This window comes from Carcharodon carcharias, chromosome 14, assembly GCF_017639515.1.
Source record: "Carcharodon carcharias isolate sCarCar2 chromosome 14, sCarCar2.pri, whole genome shotgun sequence".
NCBI lineage: Eukaryota > Metazoa > Chordata > Chondrichthyes > Lamniformes > Lamnidae > Carcharodon > Carcharodon carcharias.
Genome location: NC_054480.1, coordinates 18,615,992 through 18,640,095, shown reverse-complemented (window position 1 = coordinate 18,640,095; position 24,104 = coordinate 18,615,992). Strand labels below are relative to the sequence as shown.

At 42.3% G+C, this 24,104-nt stretch overlaps 1 protein-coding gene and 1 non-coding gene across 3 annotated transcripts in view; one reads left to right on the top strand and one right to left on the bottom strand.

Moving 5' to 3' along the window:
• Nucleotides 1-24,104, top strand: part of top1l (DNA topoisomerase I, like) — a 79,691-nt gene that overhangs the window by 27,983 nt on the left and 27,604 nt on the right. For both annotated transcript variants that reach the window (XM_041204041.1, XM_041204042.1), the window contains 6 exons: nucleotides 2,758-2,884; nucleotides 6,782-6,846; nucleotides 7,468-7,560; nucleotides 9,906-9,975; nucleotides 14,938-15,026; nucleotides 20,749-20,864. In XM_041204041.1, coding sequence (XP_041059975.1) covers nucleotides 2,758-2,884; nucleotides 6,782-6,846; nucleotides 7,468-7,560; nucleotides 9,906-9,975; nucleotides 14,938-15,026; nucleotides 20,749-20,864 — 560 coding nt within the window. The remainder of the gene's footprint in view (nucleotides 1-2,757; nucleotides 2,885-6,781; nucleotides 6,847-7,467; nucleotides 7,561-9,905; nucleotides 9,976-14,937; nucleotides 15,027-20,748; nucleotides 20,865-24,104) is intronic.
• On the bottom strand, nucleotides 14,472-14,612 carry LOC121287684. The gene has a single exon (XR_005945218.1). It is a non-coding gene; the product is annotated as a U4 spliceosomal RNA (small nuclear RNA).

Sequence of the window (24,104 nt, the reverse complement as noted above, 5' to 3'; positions counted from 1 at the left end):
TGGGAGTTTCAAGGAATGCTGAATGTGTAGGAGATATTTTCACACTTTTGCATCTTTCCTCATCGCATCACCTACTAGCCCTACTTCCAACCTATACCTCCCACATGCCTTTTCAGCACCCACTCGTGCTCCCCTCAATGAATTTTGTTACATATTAATTTCAGTAATTGGTTTTTCACTCTGGTGTGAAATGCTACCCAATACATTGGTTGCAAATATAATTGAGTCATTTAGGGGGAAAAAGGGAGATTTGAAGTATTGTTCTGCAATTGCTCCAGAATTGCAGAAATGTGGGTAACTTAAAAGACTGTATACCAGTACTAGCAGAGATCTGGGAACAGTTCTTTAGTTTGTTTTCTTAACTGGAGAAAGTACATGTTGCAGGGAGATTGGGGGAATCAAAAATCAGACTGGAATGGTGAGTGTCATTGCAAAACTGGATAAAGCTAAGCAGGTTGTATTAACTACATTAGACCTGGCATCCTGTTGGTAATATAGTAAATCACCTTCTACATTGAATGAAACTCAACACCAGTGATTCCAACAGAGCCTTCTGGACCTCCAGCTCACAAATTACCCCCCGAGCCCCAATCTAATCCACTCAGTAACAACCCTCTGCTTACACCGTTTTAACTGGCTATCTATCCAATGTAGTGGCTTCCCTAGAATTTTGTTTAAATTCACCTGCATTGCTAGCAACCCCAGCATTTAGTGCCCATTCCTCATTTCCCTGGAGAAGTTGGCGTTGAATTGTTTGTCTTGAACCACTGTGGATCATGTGGTGCTGGGTAGGGTGTTGTGGAATTTCTGATCCAGTGACCATGGAGGAATTGTGATTCTATGTCTAAATTCGGGTTAATGTGTTTTGTTTTAATTCCTACACAGGATGTGGGCTTCGCTGGCTAGGCCAGCATTTATTGCCTGTCCCTAATTGCCGTTTGGAAAGGGGTGGTGAACTGCCCTCTTGAATTGCTGCAGTCCCTGTGGTTTAGGTAGGCCCACAGTGCTGTTAGAGAGGGAGTTCCAGGATTTTGACTCAGCAACAGTGAAGGAATGGCGACATATTACCAAGTCAGGATGGTGAATGGCTTGGAGGGGAACTTCCAGGTGGTGGTCCCATGCATCTGCTGCCCTTGTCCTTCGAGATGGTAGCGGTCGTGGGTTTGGATTGTGCTGCCTAAGGAGCCTTGCTGAGTTTCTGTGGTGCATCTTGCAGATATGTGATTTGGAAGTGAAGGCGTTTCCATGCCCCTATTGCCCTTGTTCTATATGGTAGTGTTTGTGGTGGTGGTGCTACTGAAGAATCCTTCAGGAAGTGCTGAGGTGCATCCTGTAGTTAGTACACATTGCAGCCACAAGATTGTTTCATTCTAATAATCATGTGTTGCTTTATCCGATCAGTAGAGACTTGCAAGAATGGGTGGCTAATTTGTGGACAAAGTAGAAAATTGGCACCGAGTTATCTTCCAGAGTACCCCTCTAACTGAACAGAGCTTATCCTGAGCCTGTGCTGCTTCCAACAACCCGCTAAAAGATTCTGACTCTACTGTTTGTCTTGAGCAATTCACTACATGGACTGCAGTGGTTTATCTGGGCCACACTGGAAAAAAATGGTGGAGCTGAAATGCACCTTTTGGCCAAAGTGATGAATAGTTGAGTGTGCTGTGGTATCATTGAAACGCAATCCTAGCAAAAGGAATAGGCCATTTAGCCTCTTGAGTCAACCTGGGATAAGTGTGAAAGTGCTACCAGCTGAGCCATAGCAGGCACACAATCATAATGACAGGTTAATGATCTATGTACCTGGACCCCTAAAGTCTCCTTGGACCGCCACTTGCTTTTCACCATTTTTGCATCCAAAGTGGATGACCTCATATTAAATGTCTACATTTCGATTCCATTTGCCAAAATTTTACCCATTCACTTAATCGGTCAATGTTTTTTTTTATATTTTATTCTTCCGTCTACACTGCTTACAATGCTGCCTATCTCTGTTATTGTCAAACTTAGATGTGTGGCTTTCTATCTCACCATCTAATCGTTAATTCTTGAAATGTGTGATCTTTGTCACTTTGATGAAGAACTTTTTGAATCAAAGCCAATTTGTGCAGGAGCTTAATTTTTCTCACGGAAGCCTCTTACTGAAGTTCTGCCATTTGACGTACTATTGTAATTTTGCCATTGCAATTCTTGGTGTGTTTTCTTAGGTGGCCAAAACTATGGTGATTGCAAGCACATAATTATGGGTCCTTGTATTCATGAGCAATGGAGCAACAGGGAGTGGGTTTGAGAGAGGTACAGGTGTGGAATAAGCAACACTCCCTGTTCTTAATCACTACTCATTGACACTATGAAAGTAATTTTAACCTAACTGGCCAGGTGGGGAACCTGCAGGCTAAGGGTGGAATGCATGTTTACCCTTGACTTCAATGGGCGGCAAAATCGGGTGATATGTAATACCAGCCTTTGCCCAGATCTTGTCCGTTTGCTGACTTCTGGATTAGATTAAAATTGCCCAAGTGTTTGTGTTTAGTATACCTAAAAGGTCAGATACTGCTGCAAGGATCCTGCATTATCCAGATACTTGACAACTTCATTGGTTATTTGAGCTTATTGGAAGAATTTGTGGGGTGCAGTTGGTGACTAGTGTAGGAGAAGGAGGGAGGGAAAGTTGGCAGAAAGTGTGCTTTGTACAGCATGTAAACCTGCAATGTTGGTTTTGTATCCCAATGTCACCGACCTCTCTCTCTTTTACAGTGAGCACAAAGATTCTTCGGAGAAGAAACACAAAGATAAAGAAAGGGAGAAAGACAAAGTAAAGCACAGAGATGGGAGCTCTGACAAACACAAACATAAGGATAAGGAGAAAAGGAAGGAGGAAAAGGTATTGGAGTTGGAGGTAGCTGGCCATTAGCCAAATGTCATTTGTTTTAACCTACAGACATTTTATTTGAGGGCAAGCTTGCCAGTCTTCCTGTCACAGACTTATCTATCCATGTTGGTATTGGTAGCAGTGTCCACTGCATAGTCCTTGTGGAGACAAAGTCTCATCTTCACATTGATGGTGATGTGTCATACTTGCACTGTGAACAGATCTCCAAAACTGGGCATCTATGAGGAGCTGTGGGTCATCAGCTGCAGTATTGTATTATATTTCATTGATCTTTAACTTGATAAACTGGCAGGTACATGCTCTCTCACCAGTCCCATCGACCCGAGCTCTGTGAGGGGTGTTGGAGAGCTTGCCAGACACACTTAAAAGTGAGGTGCCAACCTGGTGAGGCTACCACACAGGATTGTATGCATGCTTTCAAGCAGAAGCATCATGCTATAGACAAAGCTAAGCGATTCCACAGCCAGCAGATCGAATCAAAACTGTCAACTGGATGTGACGGTACTGTAATAATGAACAATTAAAACAACTAACAGGATGAGGAGCCTCTGAATATCCCCATCCCCCATGATGGCGAAGTCCAAAAGGCCATGCTAAAGAGAAGTGGAAGCCAGAAATGCCGAGAGATGGTCCATCTCGATGGCTACCTGAGACCCTCCTCCATTGCAGAAGCTGGTCTTCAAGTTCAATGCACTACATGTGATATCAAACAGCTGAGCTTATAGGCTACAGCTGTGGGTTAAGACAATATTGTGACTGTAATGCTGAAGACTTGTGCTCCAGAACGAGCCATGCCACTAGAAAATGTTTCAATACAGCTACATCACTGCTATCTATCCACCAAAGTGGAAAAGTGCCAGGTATTTCATGTCCACAAAAGGCAGAACAAGTCTAATCTGACCAATTACTGCTCCATTATTCTACTCTGGGCCTCAGCCAAGTGCTAGACAGTGTCATTGACAGTACTATCAAGCAGCACTTGCTCAGCAACAAGCTGCTGACCAATGCTCAGTTTAGGTTCCACCAGGACCACGACCTTTGGTCCAAATATGGATGAAAGAGCTGAATTCCAGAAATGAGCTGAGTGACTGCCCTTGACATCAAGTAGCGCTTGACAGAGTGTGATATCAAGGAGCCCTGGCAAAATTTAAAGTCAATGGAATTCTGAATGTGAGGGGAGCTGATTGTGATCATATGTAGCACAAAAGAAGATGGTTGTGGTTGTTGGAGGTCAATCATCTCAGCACTAGGATGTTGTTGCAGGAGTTCACCAGGGTAATGCCTGAGGCCCAACCATCTTCAGCTGCTTCATCAGTGACCATCTTTTCATCATAAAGTCAAAAATGGGTATGTACATATATACGAATTAGGAACAGGAGTAGGCCACTCGGCCCCTTGAGCCTGCTCCAACATTCACTAAGATCATGGCTGATCTGATTTTAACCTCGCAGTTCTGCCTATCCCTGATAACCTTTCACTCCCTTGCTTATCAAGAATCTATCTCTGCCATAAAGATATTCAAGGACTTTGCCTCAACCACTCTGAGGAAGAGAATTCCAAAGTCTCAATGCTCAGAAAAATGTTCTCCTTCTCTCTGTCTTAAATGGGCAATGCCTTAATTTGAAACCATGAGTTTGAGTTCTAGATCCTCCCACACCCTTTCCATATTCACCTGTCCAGTCCTCTCGGGAGCTTATGTTTCAATCAAGTTGCCTCTTACTCTTCTAAACTCCAGCAGATACAAGCCTAACCTGTCCAGCCTTTCCAAATAAGCCTACCCTCCCTTTCCAAGTATTAATCTAGTAAACCTTCTCTGAACTGCTAATGCATTTACACATTTCCTTAAGTAAGGAGACCAATACTGTACGCGGTACTCCAGGTGTGGTCTCACCAATATCCTGTATAACTGAAGCATAACCTCCCTATGATTGTATTCAATCCCCCTAGCAGATAACATTCCATTAGCTTTCCTAATTACTTGCTGCACCTGCATACCAGCCTTTTGCAATTCATGCACTAGGACACCCAGATCCCTCTGAATCTGAGCTCTGCAATCTCTCACCAGTTAGATAATATGCCTCTTTTTATTTGTCCTGCCAAAATGGGCGATCTCTCATTTTCCTACATTATACTCCATTTGCCAGAACTTTGCCCACTCACCTAACCTATCTAAATTCTTTGCAACTTACTTTTCTACCCATCTTTGTGTCACCAGCAAATTTAACAACCATACTATCGGTCCCTTCATCCAAATCATTTATGTAAATTGTAGAAAGTTGTGTCCCACCACTCATCACATCCTGCTAACCAGAAAATGAGTCATTTATGCCTACTCTGTTCCCTGTTAGCTAGCCAATCCTCTATCCATGCTAATATGTTACCCCTACACCATGAGCTTTTATTTTCCACAATAACTTTTAATGGAAATCTAAGTACAGTACTTTATCCACAGCATATTTTACTAATTCAAAGGACTCCTATAAATTGGTGAACATGATTTCTCTTGCATGAAGCCATGTTGGCGCTGCCTGATTGCCTTGAATTTATCCAAGTGCCCTGTTATAATGTCTTTAATAATAGCTTCTAGCATTTTCCCTATGACAAATGTTAAGCTAACTTAACATGTATTCAGTTCCATTTACAACTATTCATAACAAATTATTCTGCTTGTATGCAGCAAGCACTGGACAGCATTAGGCTTGGGCTGCTAAGTGGCAAGTTTTTACCACACAACTGCCAGGTAGTGATCATTTCCAACTAAAGAATCTGTCTGTCACCCCTGAACCATCAATGGCATTACCATTGTTGAATTTCACCTGCCATCAACATTCTGGGGGTCACCATTGACCAGAAACTTAACTGGAGCAGCTGCATAAATACTGTGATTACAAAGCCAGGGTATTCCTTTACAAGTCCTTGTTTTCCACTTGCCTGAATGAATGCACCTGCAGTAACGTTCAAGAAGCTTGACATTATCCTAGACAAAGTGGCAGCTTGATTGGCACTCCATCCAATATTTTAATTTATTCACCCCTTCCACCACCAACATATAGTGGTAGCAGAGTATACCATTTACAAGATGCATTACAGAAACTTGCAATTTTTTTTCAACACCTCCCAAACCTGTGAGCTCTACCCTAGAAAGAAGCACAGCACCTGCAAGCTCCCCGCCAAGTCGTACATCATAATGACTTGGAAAAAGATCGCCGCCATTCGTTCTTTGTCGCTAGATCAGAATTGTAGAACTCATTACTTAGAAGCATTGTGGAAGTACCTACGCGTACCTACGCTATGTGTATTGCATGGGTCAAGCAAGATCATATCTTAAGGCATAGTTCCCTTTATTATCCGAGGTATAGAACATAAGAGCAGGGAGGTTATGCTAGAACTTTATAAAATACTAGTTAGGGCACAGCTGGAATACTTTAGTGCAGCGACCAGAACTGCACTTTAGAATGATGTGATTGCACTAGTTGGGGAACAGACAGATGCTGTTTCCTGAACTGGAGAATTTTAGTTATGGAGAAAGTTTGGATAGGTTGCTTTCTTTAGAACTGAGGAGTCTGAGGGGAGACCTAATTAAAGTGTATAAACTGGTGAGGGAGCTAGATAGATTGGATAGGGGGTTCATAACCAGGGGACGTAGACTTAGGGTAGAAGGTTTAGAAGGGATTTGAAGGGAAATGGTTTCACCCAGAGGATTATGGGGATCCAGAACTCACCACCTGAAGGGTTGGTTATCACCTATTCAGGACATTAAGGGATGGACAATAAATACTTGCAATGCCTGTATCCCGTGACTGAATGATCCTTTTAGAAGTTTGTAAAGAAAAATCCCTGCTAGTAACCTGTGCACTTTGTAATTATTTTTTTCTTTTCTTTTAAAAGGATAGGATTCATTCTTCAAGTAGTGGCTCTGGAGATAGAATAAAGAAGGAGAATGGCTTCACAAGGTAAGGGTCCCTTTTACCTGTGTCAGCCATTAGTCACGGGGGAAAGTGTGTTCGACTCGAGACTTTTAGAATGCAAACTCACCACAGAATGAGCTTTGCTTAAAGAAGGCAGAAATTTTTGGAAACTTTTGAAGCGATGAGCAGGTGGAAGAAAGTAACTCATACAGCTGGCAAGCAATGAAGGGTCAGTGGCCCATGTTAGACATTTGTTTCTAATCTTATTTTGCAAACCCCACTCACCAAAATAAGATTGTGGAGTTGACCTTTTTGAAGAAACGCCTTGACCCCTTTTGGAGTGGACATCTGAAACGTACTTTTTTTAAAAATATTATTTTTTGGTGCTATCCTGGTTGAAAGCCATTTGATCATGCCAACAAATTTTCTGTACTTGCACCTTTTTGGAATTGTGCAATTATATTAAGATAAACTAGATTCACCTGAAACAGGATTCATCTGAATTCCAGTTTCTGACTGCATGAACACTGTAGCATAAGTTTAGGATCTAGCAGCCACGTTTCTCAAGGGTAGGTGTTATTTAAGGCAGTCTATTTTATAAAATGTACCACTTGCTTATACAAGAACTGGAAGCTTAATTTTTCTGATTGTTTTACTTTCCTTTAGCCCTCCACGTATAAAGCAAGAGCCAGACGATGATTATGTCCCATCCATTAAAGTGGAAAACAAGCCAATGAAGAGAGCCCGTGAAGACGACGAGTAAGTTTCCTGCTTAAAGCACTGCATATTCCTTGTATCAAGCATAATATTTGCTGTGTAAACAGTGTAAGCTGTGTAACCGTGCAACAATCATGAAGGTACCATACAGAATATTTTTGTGATCGTGCAAAAAATATTTGGGCTACAGGAAGATATAGACGGGATGGTCAAATGGGCAGATAAGTGGCAGATGGAATTTAACCTTAAAGTGTGAGGTGATACACCTTGGAAGGAGTAACCTGACAAGGAAGTATTCAATGAACGGCATGACACTAGGAAGTTCTGAGGAACAAAGGGACCTTGGTGTGTGTGTCCATAGATCTCTGAAGGCAGAGGGGCATTTTGGTGTGGTGGTGAAAAAGGCATATGGGACATTTGCCTTTATCAATCGAGGCATAGATTACAAAAGTAGGGAGGTCATGTTGGAGTTGTATAGAACCTTGGTGAGGCCACAGCTGGAGCACTGTGTGCAGTTCTGGTAGCCACATTATAGGAAGGATGTGATTGCACTGGAGGGGTTGCAGAGGAGATTCACCAGGATGTTGCCTGGGATGAAACATTTAAGTTATGAAGAGAGGTTGGATAGACTTGGGTTGTTTTCGTTGGAACAGAGAAGAACTGAGGGGCGACCTGATCGAGGTGTACAAGAGCGAGGGGCAAGGACAGGGTGGATAGGGATCAGTCATGAGGGGACACAAGTTCAAGGTGAGGGGTGGGAGATTTAGGAAGGATGAGAGGAAAAACTTTTTTACCCAGAGGGTGGTGATGGTCTGGAATGTGCTGCCTGGAAGGGTGGTGGAGGCGGGTTGCCTCACATCCTTTAAAAAGTATCTGGATGAACACTTGGCATGTCATAACATTCAAGGCTATGGCCAAATGCTAGTAAATGGGATTAGGTAGGTCAGGTGTTTTTCACGTGTTGGTGCAGACTCGATGGGCTGAAGGGTCTCTTCTGTACTGTGTGATTCTGTGATTTGAAAGTGCCATGTACTGCAAAGAAAATTTAAATGGAGGCAAAAAACATCGCGAGAGACTTAGTGCCTCTTCATGAATCTTTAGCAGCCAGCTCCTAATATCGCACAAATATTCTGTATGGTACCTAAAATGAGATTTTCCACTGAAAGACAAGACCTTCCCTTCATGGTCTTTCTAAACTGCTTATTTTAGAAAAAAATACCCTCTCTGATATTAGGAGCTGGCTGCTAAAGATTCATGAAGAGGCACTAAGTCTCTCGTGATGTTTTTTGCCCCCTACACTTGGCTCCTATAGCCTATTCTGAAACTGAAATGCTCATCTAGTGTAAGTCCTAAACCTCACTGCCTGCAGGAACTTAGTATGGCAATTGTATTTGCTGTTGTTTATTCCTTTATAACTTCTAAAAATTTTAGTTGAGATGAACAATAAGTGCTGGCTTTGCTGGTAATGCCCACATTCCATGAACAAATCTGAGAAAAAGTATATTTTATAGCAATCTTAAACTTTCCTGGAGATGATGGCTTGCAGGAATAGATAGTTTTCCTGGCTGTGCTGATTGTTTGGTGAGCTGCCAGAGGGTTGACTCTGGTTAGCAACTGCAGATGACCATCCTATCAGAGCCTCAGGAACTTTGGCTCTTGCATTTCTGTCTGTTGATGTCAGTCAATTGTGCATTTAATGCTACCCATGGCTGAGTCTGGGTAGGGGTAAACTTGGCACCTCCCTGCTCAGTGTTGCTGAACCACACTCTGGAGGACTTCAGGCTAGAGAGAGGTGAGAAGCCATGTGTGTTAAGAGACCTTACCTGGCTTTGCTGTGGCACTCATCGTGAACAACTTGTCTGCCAAGACTTAACTGTAGTCCCATTCTTGAAAAATGTTATTTTTTATATGAGAAAACCATAGCCTACTGCTGTTTCTGGATGTCTCAAAAGGTGAATCTGAGAAGGGGGGAACCAGAAAAGGTACCTAGTTTTGCAGGTGAAGGAAAACTGAACAGGCTAAATAAAACTGGAAGGTGCATGATGAGGAGCATGCAGGTGGTGAGAAGAGTCCATATGCACACGCCAAGACGAGAGATTAATCTCACCCGTCCTGATTTTTCCATAGTGCTTCCATTCTTTAAAGCAATAATCAGCACTTGTGTTTTGTATGAATTGCAGCAGTGCTTTGGACTGTAGTAGTACAATTCAAGCTGCAAAAGAGAATGGGAATGGTGGCCCTTACCCTGTTCAAAACAGGACGCTATAAATTATATAGGCTAGGGATTTCATTTTGCTGCATTGTCATTATCCCGAGCCTTGCTTGTTAAGCTTAATAGCAAATGGGAAAGGACTTCCCTTGAATATAATCTTGTCTGTCTGCCCTAGTGTTGATTTTAAACCCAAGAAGATTAAATCAGAAGATCTAAAGAAAGCCAAAAAAAGAAAATCTGAAATGGTAAGTGTGGCATTTTTTTTATTTTTTGTGTGTCCTTGTTTCTGTGCAGTGTAAATTTTTCTCAACTGAATTGTGTTCTAGAGTTGTTTCTTGCTTATGGAAATGCTTGTTATGAATAGAGACTTAAGTTCATTTTCTAATGACCCTTGAGTAAACAACCTTGCTAAAAGGTTCTGCTGTTGATGGCTCCTAATTTGGTGTAACACTCCACTAAAACTGATTTAACAAAGGGTCCATCATGCTTTATGAAGGCAGTTTTTATTTTGCAAATAGGTCACAAAATGCGGCAACTTCGGTCCATATTGACATCTTGGAAAGGATTTGAGAGGAAGTGGCACCTGATATGATATTTTGGTGAATATTTGTTAATTCGTCTTGAAGTATTAACATCCTGAAGCACTGGAAGTGATTCTGAATCTTGACTTTCTAACACCTGGTTTGAGTAAATATACCATTGGATTTTTGTTGTTTTTCCTTTTCTATCACTTCTTTCCTGCCTGAGGACTGAAACCTGGCCTCTGATGTTTGATGTGACTCTTCCATGACACTTGAGTTAACGCAATTGTCACCTACTGTCACAAACCTGAGTCCCTTTTCCTTTTGTAGGTATGGCCACTAGATTTCTGAAATATTTCCAATTGGAGAGTGTGGATTGTCAGGGGTGGGTGGGGAAGGAGGAATCTAACCAACATTTCTTAGTTTAAACTCTGTTGGAAAAGCTTCCACGGGGTCTGGTGGATTCTTCAATTTGTGAGTGGGAACTCCTTCATTTTTCAATATTTTGATTCTGGTTGGACTTCGTTAGGGTTGAGGAAATAATCTTTAAAAATTGAAATAACTTGTCAGGAAATGGCCACATTGATCACAGACAACATGAGCAGTTTGTTGAGTTGACTTTTGACTGGAGCTAATACTAGTAATAGCTAGCGAAAGTAATAAGAGTGTAGTTCTGAAAAATTGGCTTCAGGTGCTAATTTAGCCCCAAGAATTAAAGTGTGAATTTAAGATCGAGTTTGCAAAGTTCGGTAAAATTGGTCATGCTAGGGAAATGTTTTTAGTTATTCTTAAACTGAAGTGATATGTTTCCAATCTGGTGGAATACATAGTGAAACTACAGCCTTATTTATGGAAACGTTTACAGGGTATCAGTTTGCTCACTCAGATCCATGTATTCCCTGTGATAGGTGGAGTATGTTTCGCTCCCTTTACTACTACTCCCTTGATTTCACGTTCCTGAGTGAGAACGTGGTGGATTCAAGCTTTACTCCATGACTTGAGCACTAAATTGTGGCTGACTCTTCAACAATGCAGCTTGCTCTCTATACTGTGTAGGAGATTCGATTCCAGGGGAGTTATCTGTTGATGTAGATATTGGAGTTCAGTGACACTGCTCAGAAGAGGAATACCTAAATGCTTGGGTGTTTTGGTCAATTTCTCTTCCCCAAACAATGTCACCAAAAAAACATAACTGATCATTCATGTCATTTGCTGTTTGTGGGACTCTGCAGGGAAAATAGTTGGTGCATGGAATGATGGAATACAGAAGGAGGCCATTTGATCCATCATACCTGTACCAGCTCTTTAAAATAACTCTAATTTGCCCCATTCCCCTGCTTTTCTTGTTGAAATTTTCTTTTCAATTATTTATCTAGTTCCATTTTTTTAAGTTATTGTTGAATCTGTTTCCGCCATCCTTTCAATGCATTTCAGATCATTAGTCTTTGGGTATTTTTTCCCTCCTTGTGTCACCTCTGCTTCTTTTGCTAATTACCTTTTTTTAAGTAAGTGTCCTCTGGCTATCTGCTATTAGATAGTTTCTCCTTGCAGCTATTAAATCTCCTTAAACATCTCTGCTTGGAGGCAAACAACCCTAGTTTCCCTAGGTAACTGAAGTCCCTCACCCCTAACACCATTCTTGTAAATCTCTGTACCTTGTCTTAAGGTCTTGACATCTTTCCTAATGCGTGGTGTCCTAAATTAACTGCAATACTGCACCTGAAGATTGCAAGACTGGTTAGAATCTTTGCAGCCTTCACCCTTCCTTCCTGATGTAATCCAGGATGCATATTATGTGGCTTTTCTATTTTGAATGCTATGAACCTTGTAAGTACATTTGTCTGTTTGTATTCGGTCTAGTTTTTCTACAAACTCCTCCATTGTTGTGACGTTCACAGAATCCTCTTCTCTAGTGAAGAAACATGCAAAGTATTTATCTAGTACCTAGGCCATGCCCTCTTCCTCCACAAGACTATTTCCTCCTTAATTCCCAATCAGCCCCACCCTTTTGACTACCTGTTTACTATTTTGTAGGTTTATAAAAGATTTGAGTTTGCTTTCATGTTACCTGTTAATCTACCCTTCTACTCTTTTGCCTCTCATTTCCTTTTATTCCCCTGTATTCTTTGTATCCAGCTTTTCGCGCGACTGAATTATGAACCTGTTATGATAGTTTCCTTTTCTCTGTTTCATTGTAAGCTCTTCAACCAACTAGGAAGCTCTTAATCTGAACCCCCTTCCTTTACCCTGGTGGTGTCTAGTCTGCACTTGAACAAACCCCTCTTTGAAAGCTTTCCTTTGCTCATTTATTGTTTTACCTGCTAATCTTTGATTCCAGTCCACCTGGATTCCTTCTCATCTCGCTTAAATTAGCCTTAAGCTAATATTTTCACATTTTTTTTCCTCATCTTATTTCATGACTATTATGAAATGATATGATCATTGTTCCGCAAATGCTTTCCCGCTGTCATGTTGCACTTCATTCCCTGGAGCTAGACCTGTGGTGCTTTCTTCCTCGTTGGGCTGGAAATTTACTGCTCAGGAAGTCTTCTGCGCACACTTTAGAAATTCCTCCTCCTTTCTCTTTACACAGTTGCTATCTCAGCCTGCATTGAGTTAGTTGAAGTCCCCATTATCACTGCTCTGAAGTTCTTCCATCTTTCTGCAATTTGCCTGCAAATTTGGTCCTCCATCTTCCCTCTATTTGTGGTCCATAGTATTCATCCAACAACATAATACTACTCTGTTGTTCCTTAATTCTAATCAAATTGATTCTGTCTTTGAATGCTCAAGTACATTGTCCTTCTCTAGTGTCATAACAACATCTTTGACCAATACACTCACTCTCCCTCCTTTTTCCATTTTTCCCTGAATGTTTTGTAACCAGGAATATTAAATGCTCATTGTTTTAGCCAGGACTTTGTTATTGCTACTATATCATAATTCCACGTGTCTGTTTGTGCCTGCAGTTCACCAACATTATTACTGGGCATTCATACACATGCACTCAGAGCACATCTTGCTCTGCCTTGCCTCTGCCTCTGACCCCCCCCCCCCAATTTCTGAACTGCTGTTTGTTTGCTTCCAATGCTCTGTGAATCTTATCTCCTCTCTAATGCTTTATCCTATTACCCCTAGCAACTTGACCGCACTTCAAAGCAATTCATTGCATGTTAGGCATGATGAGGTGCTACATTTAATGCAGATTTTCTTTCTATGACAGTACTATGACAGTTTGCGATCCATTTATTTTTAAACCATGACCCCTGGTTCTAGATTCTCCCACCAGAGGAAACATCTTCTCCACATCCAAAGACCCCTCAGGATCTTGAAGGTTTTGATCAAGCCACCTCATACTCTTCTAAACTCCAGTGGATTCAAACCTAACCTGTCCAACCTTTCCTTTATAAGGCAACCCGTCCATTCCTGGTATTAGCCCAGTAAACCCTCTGAACTGCTTCTAACACGTTTATACCTTCCCTTAAATAAGTGCCCAGAATTACTGAAGCATTACCTTCAATTCCCCTCGCAATAAGTAATAACATTCTATTAGCTTTCCTAATTACTTGCTGTACTTGCATACTAGCCTTTTGTGATTCATGCACTAGGACACCTAGACACTTCTAAATCTCGGGGCTCTGCAATCTCTCAACATTTAGATAACATGCTACTTTTTTATTCTTCCTGCCAAAATGGGCAATTTCACATTTGCCCATATTATACTCCGTTTGTCAGATCTTTGCCCACTCACTTAACCAATGTCACTTTGTAGCTTCCTTACATTCTCCCCACAACTTAGTTTCCTACCTGCCTTTGTATCATCAGCAAACTTAGTAACCATGCCATCAGTCCCTTCATCCAAGTCATTTATATAAATTGTAAAAAGTTGAGGTCCAGCACGGTGGCACACCACTCGTTGCATCTGATCAACTGGTAAAAGATCCATTTATGGCTATCCTTTGGCTAGCTAACAGGAAACAATCTTCTATCCATGTCAATATATTACCCCCTACCCCATGAGCTTTTATTTTCTGCGATAACCTTTGGTGTGGCACCTTATCAAATGCCTTCTGGAAATCTAAGTACAGTACATCCACCGGTTCCCCTTTTATCCACGGCACATGTGACTCCTTCAAAGAGCTCCAATAAATCGGTTAAACACGACTTCCCTTTCACAAAACCATGTTGACTGTGTCTGATTGCCTTGAATTTTTCTAATTTTTCCACAGAGACTATCAAAAATTGCCATTGCCGACTATATTTCAAGTCATCATAGCGGGGTTTTGGGAAAAGTTTTCAATAAGCAATAATCGCGCCTCGGTTAAACCTCATCGGCTACGATACTGCCAGTGCCCTGCTATAACATCTTTAATAATAGCTTATAACATTTTCCCTATGACATGTTAAGCAACTGGCCTGCTTTCTGTCTTCCTCCCTTTGGAGGAGTTGCATTTGCTACTTTCCAATCTAATGGAACCCTCCCGAATCTAGGGAATTTTGGAAAATTAAAACCAATGCACCAACTATTTCACTAGCCACTTTCAGGTCCCTAGGATGAAGTCCATCAGGACCAGACAATGGATGATTAACATAAACTTTCAGCGTCTACAACTGTGGCTTATCTCTCTGCAGCTCTGGTAACATTGGGTTTCTGCTATTACTGAGTCCCTTTTTTTTTCTTTGTAGGATACAAAGAACAAAAAGTCCAAAGTTAAAGTGGAAAGTTCTGGGCAGGGGAAGAAGAAAAAGAAAGAGGAGGAGGACAAATGGAAATGGTGAGGTTTTCTAGAATATTTTGCACAGGTTGTGGAATCCTGTTTTTTATTTTTATTTTGCTGCTTTCTTTCTTGACCCTTACTCAAACCTGGATCAACTTTTAAAATTTTCATTTGAGGGATGTGGGCTTCGCTAGCTAGGCCAGCATTTATTGCCCATGCCTAATTGCCCCTGAGAAGGTGGTGGTGAGCTGCTGCCTTGAACTGCTGCAGTCCAAGTGGTGTAGCTACACCCACAGTGCTGTTAGGCAGGGAGTTCCAGGATTTTGACCCAGCGACGGTGAAGGAACGGCAATATATTTCCAAGTCAGGGTAGTGAGTGGTTTGGAGGGGAACTTCTAGGTGGTGGTGTTCCCATCTATCTGCTGCCCTTGTCCTTCTAGATGTTAGTGGTCATGGATTTGGAAGGTGCTGTCTAAGGATCATTGGTGAGCTACTGTGTGTTAGTGATGGAGGGAGTGAATGTTTGTGGGAGGGGGTGCCAATCACGCAGGCTGCTTTATCCTGGCCTGCTTGCTGGGGAAATCCTAGAGTTACCTGATGCTTTAGAGCGATATGATTTTTCTCTTAAGACTTACCCACTGATTCTCTGCTAAGCTTGTGTCTTTCCTCCCAACCACCTCCCTGTTTATTAGCTTAACCATAGAGTTGAAGCTGTTATGGTGTACATAATGGTTGGAGAGAGGAAAATGTTTTCATTGAGCTTTTTTCCTCTTGTTTTAAGCAGTCTCAAATATGAGAAGAGCGGTATCAGAAGCTGCCCATTTGTTTTTCATTATTGAGACTGGTTCTTATAACCCAACAACTCCTAGAGGGATAAGGAACTAGTGCAGAAACACACAGTGCTGCTTCCCAACTCTGGATATTCATTTATCAGGATTTCCTTTTAGTTTCTGGTTTGGTTGGTCAAATGTTTTCATTTACCTTCCATAACATCAGATTTGCCCACATCTGTCAGTTGTGACCTAATGTTTTTTTTTTATTCCATAAATCTGAACTTCGGAATTCATCAGTCTGTATCTTAACTTGCCAAGCCTGCTCACCCACTCTCCCTTGCTTGTTGACTTGCATTGGCTCTCGCTCTGGCCACGTCATTTTAATTCTCACCTTGTTTAAATCCCCCCTTGGCCTTATTCCTTCCTATCTCTAAACTCCTAATCCCCTCCCACAAGTTTTGCATTCCTCCAATTTTAGACCTGTTCATTCTAAACCCATTATTGTCTGTGCCTTCAGCGGAATTTCCTCCCTGTCTCTCCCATTTGGTTGGCCCTTAACTTCCCTCTGAAATAGCCTGTTCTATTCAAGAAGGTGACTTAGTACCACCATCCCCAGGGCAGTTAGGAATGGGCAATGACTACTGCCTTTGCCAGTGATGCTCACATCCAGAGAATGAATTTTTTTAATTTAAAAAAAACTCTATCCTTTTTATGACACTCCTGAAAATGTAACTCTGACCAAGTTGAATGTACCTCACCTGATCTGAGCAGTAGGGTGGGATATCTGGCATTGGAGCTTGTCAGCTGTGACCTGGATCAAGGACACGGCCTGCAATTTAAAGGGTTGCTCTCGCCTCTTTAGCAGCACAGTGTAGAAATGGACCTTCTCTGCATGAGGTCTCGGGTTCTTAAATCACGAATTTAAGTCAGTATACATATACTTCTTCCAGTGGCCAAATAACACTTAACAGCCAAAACTTAATTCAGCCCTCAGGCAACCCACCATTACAGCCTGCCTGATTTATTTTAAAAAATGGAAATACAGCCAGTGTTTTATTCCATTCCGCACATATTATGGCAGTAGGGTGCCTTTTTAAATGAACACAACTAGCCTATTTCCTTCAATTTGCATTGCGCGTGTGGGCTCCCGATTTCCGCACCCACCCACTAACCATACTATCCCAGTCTGGCCGCATGACACTGGGAGTGAGACCCGACATCTTCACACTCGATAATATGTTGGCGCATGCACGTTTCATTCCTGTTTTCAGAGCGTATTACTCAGGACATTGAATCTGCTTTCACTGCCCTTTCAGTTGGTGCATTCCAGAACACAACATTTTTTTAAAAAAATTGTCACCCCCATCTAGTTCTTCTATGCTACCTTAAACTAGGATGTTAACAAAAATCCGAAAAATTCACCCCAGTTAAGGGGGGGAAATGACATGTCTCTGGTTTCTGCCCACGTTGAAGCTGTTTTTGAGGGTTTATTGTCAGCGATTCTGACAAGGTGGGTTTGGGTTTTCCTGAGAGTACAATCGGAACACTTCGCACACCTGCCCTCTCGGCTTGCACTTTCTCAAGTTCTCCCACGCGCTGAGACACGTGGCTTGTTTGACGGGACAGACTAAACCCTGATAAACTGTTACAATCATTTGGTTAACCGACAGCAGCTGGAGTAGGAATTTTAGTTTTTCTCCTTTGGAAAAATCTAAGGCGGAATTGTCCCAGATTTGCACTCAGTGCGGTAGTGGATGGGGCGATAGGTTGTCTTACTTGCCGGCTGCAACGGTGGGGTCTTGCGCCACATCACCCCATTCCTGCCTCATTAATTATGCGGCCACAGGAGGCCTCCAGTTTGCCTGCCACACCGTTAGCCCAGCAATTCCTCATGCAGGGTGCCATATTTAAACTGCACCTGCGCACACCACACACACTTCACAACGCTTGCAGCCCAGGACTGCTCCAGTGAAGTCATGGTCCCAAAAGCCAAGAAGAGTGCAGCCCCCTGATTCAGTGAAGCATCCTTGGGGTGCCTTTTGGATGCCGTGGAAGCCCACCACGATGTTCTCTACCCCTTTTCTGGCCACAGGAGATCCATTGGTCTTTGGAGGCAGTTGCAGAAGTGGCCAATGCCAATGCTACACACAGGGCAGTCACCCAATGCAGAAAAAGGATGATTTATCTCATCCATGCTGCCAGGATAAGGTAACCATCTTATCATTCCAAACTCTCACTGTCAAGGCCATCACACATTCACTGGTGCCTCACTCACTGCCAACTTGAGGGACATCACCACTCACTCTCTGACACACGCCCTCACATCTCCACCTGGCCTCATCTCTGGAGATTGCTTCCTTAGCTCTCACCATATTGAGGCTACTTGCACAGGTCAACATATGCCCCCACACACACCCTGGATACCCCCTTCCCCAGTACAGCCCTCTCCCTGCAGCCTCTTCTGTTGCCTGAGGCCACTTCCTCCCCCTCGCCTAAGCAAGCCCTAGCCCTGTAGCAATTGCAAAGCCACCGCCATCTTACAGCTGGTCTGGTAGATGAGGGGTCTCATGGGAAATTCTCTCAAAGTAATATGCTGCCTGCGAAGCCTGGCGCTGATGGCAGTGAATGCTGCCTGAAGCAAGGTAGGCAAACAAAGCTTGAAGTTCCGAGCGAAGTACAGCTCACCTGATGCATGTCACTTATGTACAGTTGTAAAACACATCAGCATGCAATCACACTGGCATGCCCAGATGATCCAGCACAGGGGCGATGATTGCGGTGAGCATGGCTTATAATGAGATGCTGAAGTATTGAAATTAGGTTTCTGACATACAGCAGTGAGAAGTGTGGCCATTGACAGGTGGAGCGGGTGATCACAAACTGTTTTCATGACGCTGTGAAACTGATTTTTGTCTTTCTCTCCGTATTGACCCCCAACTGCTACCATGACGCCCAACGCAAACAGGGCTGGAAAATTCCTGCCAAAAGATATTGGCCAATTTGTTTTCCTTTCCCTGTGCCCATCTTGGCTGTTCAAAATATATAACGTGCTATTTCCAACTTTTGGTTAAAGACTCCTTTTATATTTTGTTCTCTGAAAACATGTTCAGTCTTCTGTGACACTCATCAATTGATAAGTCAAGAAATGAAATGGTGATGCTCTTGGTGAATAAGAAATTGAAAGTGTTTAAGAAGCCAAACAGCAGTGATAGGCTGAGATATTGAGAGCTTGATCCTGGCTGTGCAACAGACTAAATTTGGGATTCTAGGTCTCTGAAGACTTCCAGTTGGTGCTTTGTACATAGGATTCCTGTGTCATTATCTGTACAGAGACACTGTCTTTTGTCCCTTCAAATAGAAATTCTTTTCCTGAATTTTACTGGCGTATCTTTTCATACTCTCTTTTGAATCCCTCTTTTTTGGAAAGCTGGAAATACCATTGGAAATTCCCCAAAGAAATTTCAAGAGTTTCCGAATCATAAACGCAGAGGTCTTAGGTTTCTTATCATACTGATGCATATTATTGATAGCTGTTCTTGCTCAGATACCCAAGCCGAGAATGACGTGCTAGTCGCCACCCAGACAAAATTGAGTTCAAGGCAGGTGTCACTCATTTCAGGCTGGAAGGGTTCCTCGGGCTGGCAAAATGAAATGGTAATGGGGAAATAGGGACAAAGATTCAACTTAGTGAGGGTGCTATGCAGAGGAAAGAAGAGAAAACCACTCACCATTTGGCAATTAGCACTAAGAAGTGTGTGGGTGAGCACGAACTCGGCTTGGTTATTACAATTCTGCTAATAGTCAATCTGTAGACATCTGAGGTATAAGAGGGAGACTGACTCCAGTAGAGTAACCCAGCGCAAATCACTGCCTTCAGGAGATGAAAGCAAAAGGATATTGCAAGGGGCTAGGTGTAAGAATGAGAGCTTGCATAATTTCTACACCTACCACAACTTTTTAATGAAGCTTTCAGTGGATGTTATGATGACTTCCAGTGTTAATTGCTGCATAAACCAAATGCCAAAGAGAAACTTGGCTTATGGGCTACACCCTTTTTTTTGTATTCTGAAAATGAGAAGACAATGTACCAATCTCAGCAGTAAGAGGTCCGGTAACTTTTTTGGGATTTTAAAAATTAAAGATTTAAGGTCTTATTAATGAGAACAAAAGAAAACTTAAGTACACAAAATTATAGTTACACAATTAAGGTTAGTCTTACAAAACATTCCCCAAAAGAAACTCTCTACTTGCTAAAACCCACAAGTAAACACCTTCCAGACAACACACCTTTTCGATGTTAACTATAAAAGAAATCCAGTAATATTATCCGAGGCAAACTGCTGTAGCTTCAATAAAGGCATACCACATGACCTCTACCCTTTATCCACTCTGCAGTGGAATCCGCTTCAGAATAAAACTGCTTGTTGCAGCCCAAGACTTTTCTGGCTTGACTGGATGGTTGACTCAAACCACCCCCCCCCCCAAACTTTCATCTCTGGTTCCATTGATCTTGCACCTCTTTGAAACTCAAATCCCTTGTCTCTATCTTGTCCTTGCTTTCTGTTACCTATGGATCTCCTGCAAGATGCAAACATGTTTCTTAATGCCTCTGACTCCCTTTTGAAATTTAAGCTCTCCGCTTATCTAAAAATGCAAATGTTAGATCTAACCTATTCGCTTGTACCTCCAGCCTTAACACTGCAATCCTTTTCATGTTTCAAACCCACCACCCCCAACACGCCCCCACCCACCAAGATAACCTGACTCCTATCAATCTCTTGCTGAGCTTAGCTTAAATCACGCACATTGGCACCCAACTGTCTTTACACAATATTCCCCAAAAATACTTTTTTTTTTAAAAGTAACATCCATTCTCACCGATATAAGGGAATTGGTTTGCTAGTTAACTATTGCTACGTGATCCAGGGTTGCTGCTAGATGTGGTCTAGTATCTTAGAGAAATCTCTTGCTTGACAACTCACTCTCTCGTTTTCTTTCTTGTGCAGGTGGGAGGAAGAACGCTATACTGATGGTGTGAAGTGGAAATTTCTAGAACACAAAGGCCCGGTATTTGCTCCGCCCTATGAGCCGCTCCCAGATAACGTTAATTTCTACTATGACGGTAAGCCAGCAGTTCTGTGTGTTTACGTTGGAGCCTCTATAAATGGGGATGGAGTGGCTGAGAAACGCCAATGAGTTTATGGAGCAAGCTTCATCACCGATGCAGTTCGTGATAAAGTTACAACCATGATTTGATATCAGAAAATAAAACTGTGATTCGCAATATGTTTGGTTGTAACTGCCCCTGTGATTTAATTCCAGATGTTACCCTATACCCATTTTATTCCAGTGTAATAACTGACCGTTATGTGATAGCAATTGCAGCTTCAAAGGGTGTTGTTTTGCTGCAGGTAGTTTTTTTTTTTTTTGCCTCATCGTGTGTCTGTGTGTCATTGCTGTCCTGTGATGTTAACCACTATCTTTATTCATCAGCCATTCCACTTCAGTTAACATCAAACAACCCTTTCGGGTTCTTAGTCAATATTAAACGGCAGCGCTGATGTTCAAGCATCATCACCGATCTTGACCCTTGGAATTCCTGATGCAGCATCCAGATAAGGGTGTCAAGGTGACGCTAAAACCTAGTCGGAGTAATTTGGCTTTATTTTTGTATAACTGGGGCAGCCCCCTCTTGAACGTTGCACCAGGGGCTCCCTTTGCTGCGCTGTCATCAGTGAATTAGCTTAGCAGATTTACTGAGACTTAATAGGTGCTCAAGATGTGTTGCTAAGGTTGATGGGAGTATTGAGCCCCCCCCCCCCCCCCCCCCTTGCTTTATTTAATTTCAACAGTTACAGAGCCCCAGTATCATGGACTTCAGTGATCCCTTGCAGTCGAGAATTCACTACCATCATCAGCCCATGTGGTTTGGCAGCTTTTTAGCAATGATATTCTAATCAGCTTTTTTTTTCATTAGTTTTATTGAGCATTTTGAGCAATTTTGGATCATAATGAGGAACTAAGCGAATGAGCACCGCCTTATGTGTTAAGGAAGTTATGAAGCCTGTGTCGGTCTTGAAAGTGCCTAAGCATTTGAGTGGACAGCAATGTTACATTTATGTTGGTAGCCGGTTGAATATCTAGAACCTGCCCTGCTCATAATATAGGCTAGTTCCAATAGCACCACAATCATATTTTAAAGTTGTTTTTGTGTTGACGGCCATTCAGCCTGTAGCAGCTGTAGGTGGTTCCTGTGTGCCAGTGGAGCTGTCGATCTCTTGTTTATGTTGCTGTCAATTTCCAGTCAGCTGGCAACAGCAAAGTAAGTGGGGTATGTTGTATCCTGCAGACATGTTGGTGGCTCATTTCATGTGAATAGTAGCTCTGACAGCCACTGTAATAGGTGCAATGAGCTTGACTACCTGATCAAATAGCCCTGACTGTTGGGCTGAGATCCTCCTCTTTGCTTGACTGGCACTTTGTGATTCTCTGTGTTAGTTTTGATGTGTGTTCCCACATAATTCCTGTGGAGGCTGGAATAGATATTGTTGCAAATCAAGAACAGCTACTTCTGTATTTAAAGGGGAGGAAATAGCCACAAAGTTTCTTAATAAGACAAGATCCCATGGTGTTGGGGATAGTATATTAGCATGGATACAGGATTGGCTAACTAATAGAAGACAGAGTTGGGATAAGGGGAGCATTTTCAGGATGGCAACCTATAACTAGTGGAGTCCCACAGGGATCCGTGCTGGGGTCACAATTACTTACAATACATGTTAATGACTTGGATGAGGAAAGTGAATGCACTATCACCAGGTTTGTGAATGACACAAAAATAGATGGAAAGGCAGGTGATGAGGATGACACAAGGAGTCTACAGAGGGACATACACAGGTTAAGTGAGTGGGTAAAAACTTGGCAGATCAAATATAATGTGGGAAAATGTGAGGTTATGCAGCTTGGCAGGAAAAATAGAGGAGCTGAATATTGTTTGAATGGAGAAAAACTGCAGAAAGCTGGAGGCACTTGGGAGTCCTTGTGCATGAATCGCAAAAAGCTAGCATACAAGTTTAACAGGTAATGGGGAGGGCAAATGGAATGTTGGCCTTTATTTCAAAGGGAATGGAGTATAAAAATAGGGAAGTCTTGCTAAAACAATGCAAGGCACTAGTTAGACCACACCTAGAATACTGTGAACAGTTTTGGTCCCCTTATTTAAGGAGAGCTATAGTGGCATTGGAGGCAGTCCAGAGAAGGTTCATTAGGTTGATCCCGGGTATGGAGGGATTTTCTTATGAGGAGAAGTTGAGTAGGTTGGGCCTGTACTCATTGGAATTTAGAGGCAACCTTATTGAAACATAAAAGATTCTTAAGGGGTTTGACAGAGTGGATGCTGAGAGATTGCTTCCCCTTGTGGGAGAGATTAGGACTAGAGTACATAATCTCAGAGTAAGGGATCGCCCATTTAAGATAGAGATGAGGAAGAATTTCTTCTGAGGGCAGTGAACCTGTGGAATTCCTTACCACAGAGGGCTGTAGAGGCTGGGTTGTTAAGTATATTCAAGGCTGAGATAGACAGATTTTTAATCAGTAAGGGAGTCGAGGGTTATGGGGAAAAGGCAGGAACGTGGAGGTGAGGATCATCGGATTAGCCATGATTTCATTGATTGACAAAGCAGTCTTGATAGGCCGAATGGCCTACTTCTGCTCCTATGTCTTATGGTCTTGAAAGTCTCCAGAATAAATAGCACTTAAGCATTTCTGGTTTGATGCTTGGCAAATGACTGGGATGTTTGGTCAAAAATTGTAGCATCTGCTCCCATTCAATCTCCTCCTATATCAGACACTACCATGTTCCCAACGCACCGATTTCTTGGAATTGCAGTATTTCATGGAAAGGCCTGATTTGGTGAGTCATTGCTCAGTGAACAGGAAGTGTGGGTGTAGCTGCACTGAAGCTGAATCAGCCTTTATCTGTTGGCAGAAAGATCGCCACTTTTTTTTCTGTGGTGAACTAATATTCAATTCTACTTCCTCCACGTCGCAGTTTTTTTTTTAAACCATTTCGTGACCATTCGTGAGGAGGCTTCTTCCATTTTTTTTTCTCCCATGTTCTCTTCCTCTCCCCCCGCCCCCCAGTGCACTTCCTCGTTTCCCAGTTCTGGAAATAAATAAGGTGGGGTGATTTTGAAGTTGTTTATGGGAAAGTTTATCACTTGGTGACCATCTGTTGCTTGTGTGCATTCCTGCTTGGCGTAAGCCTGCCTTGATGTTTAGTTCAGACCTGCTTAATACCATTGGTCTGCTTTTATCTTAGTGCAACAGCTGACATTTGCAAACTGCTCTTTACACAGAAGAA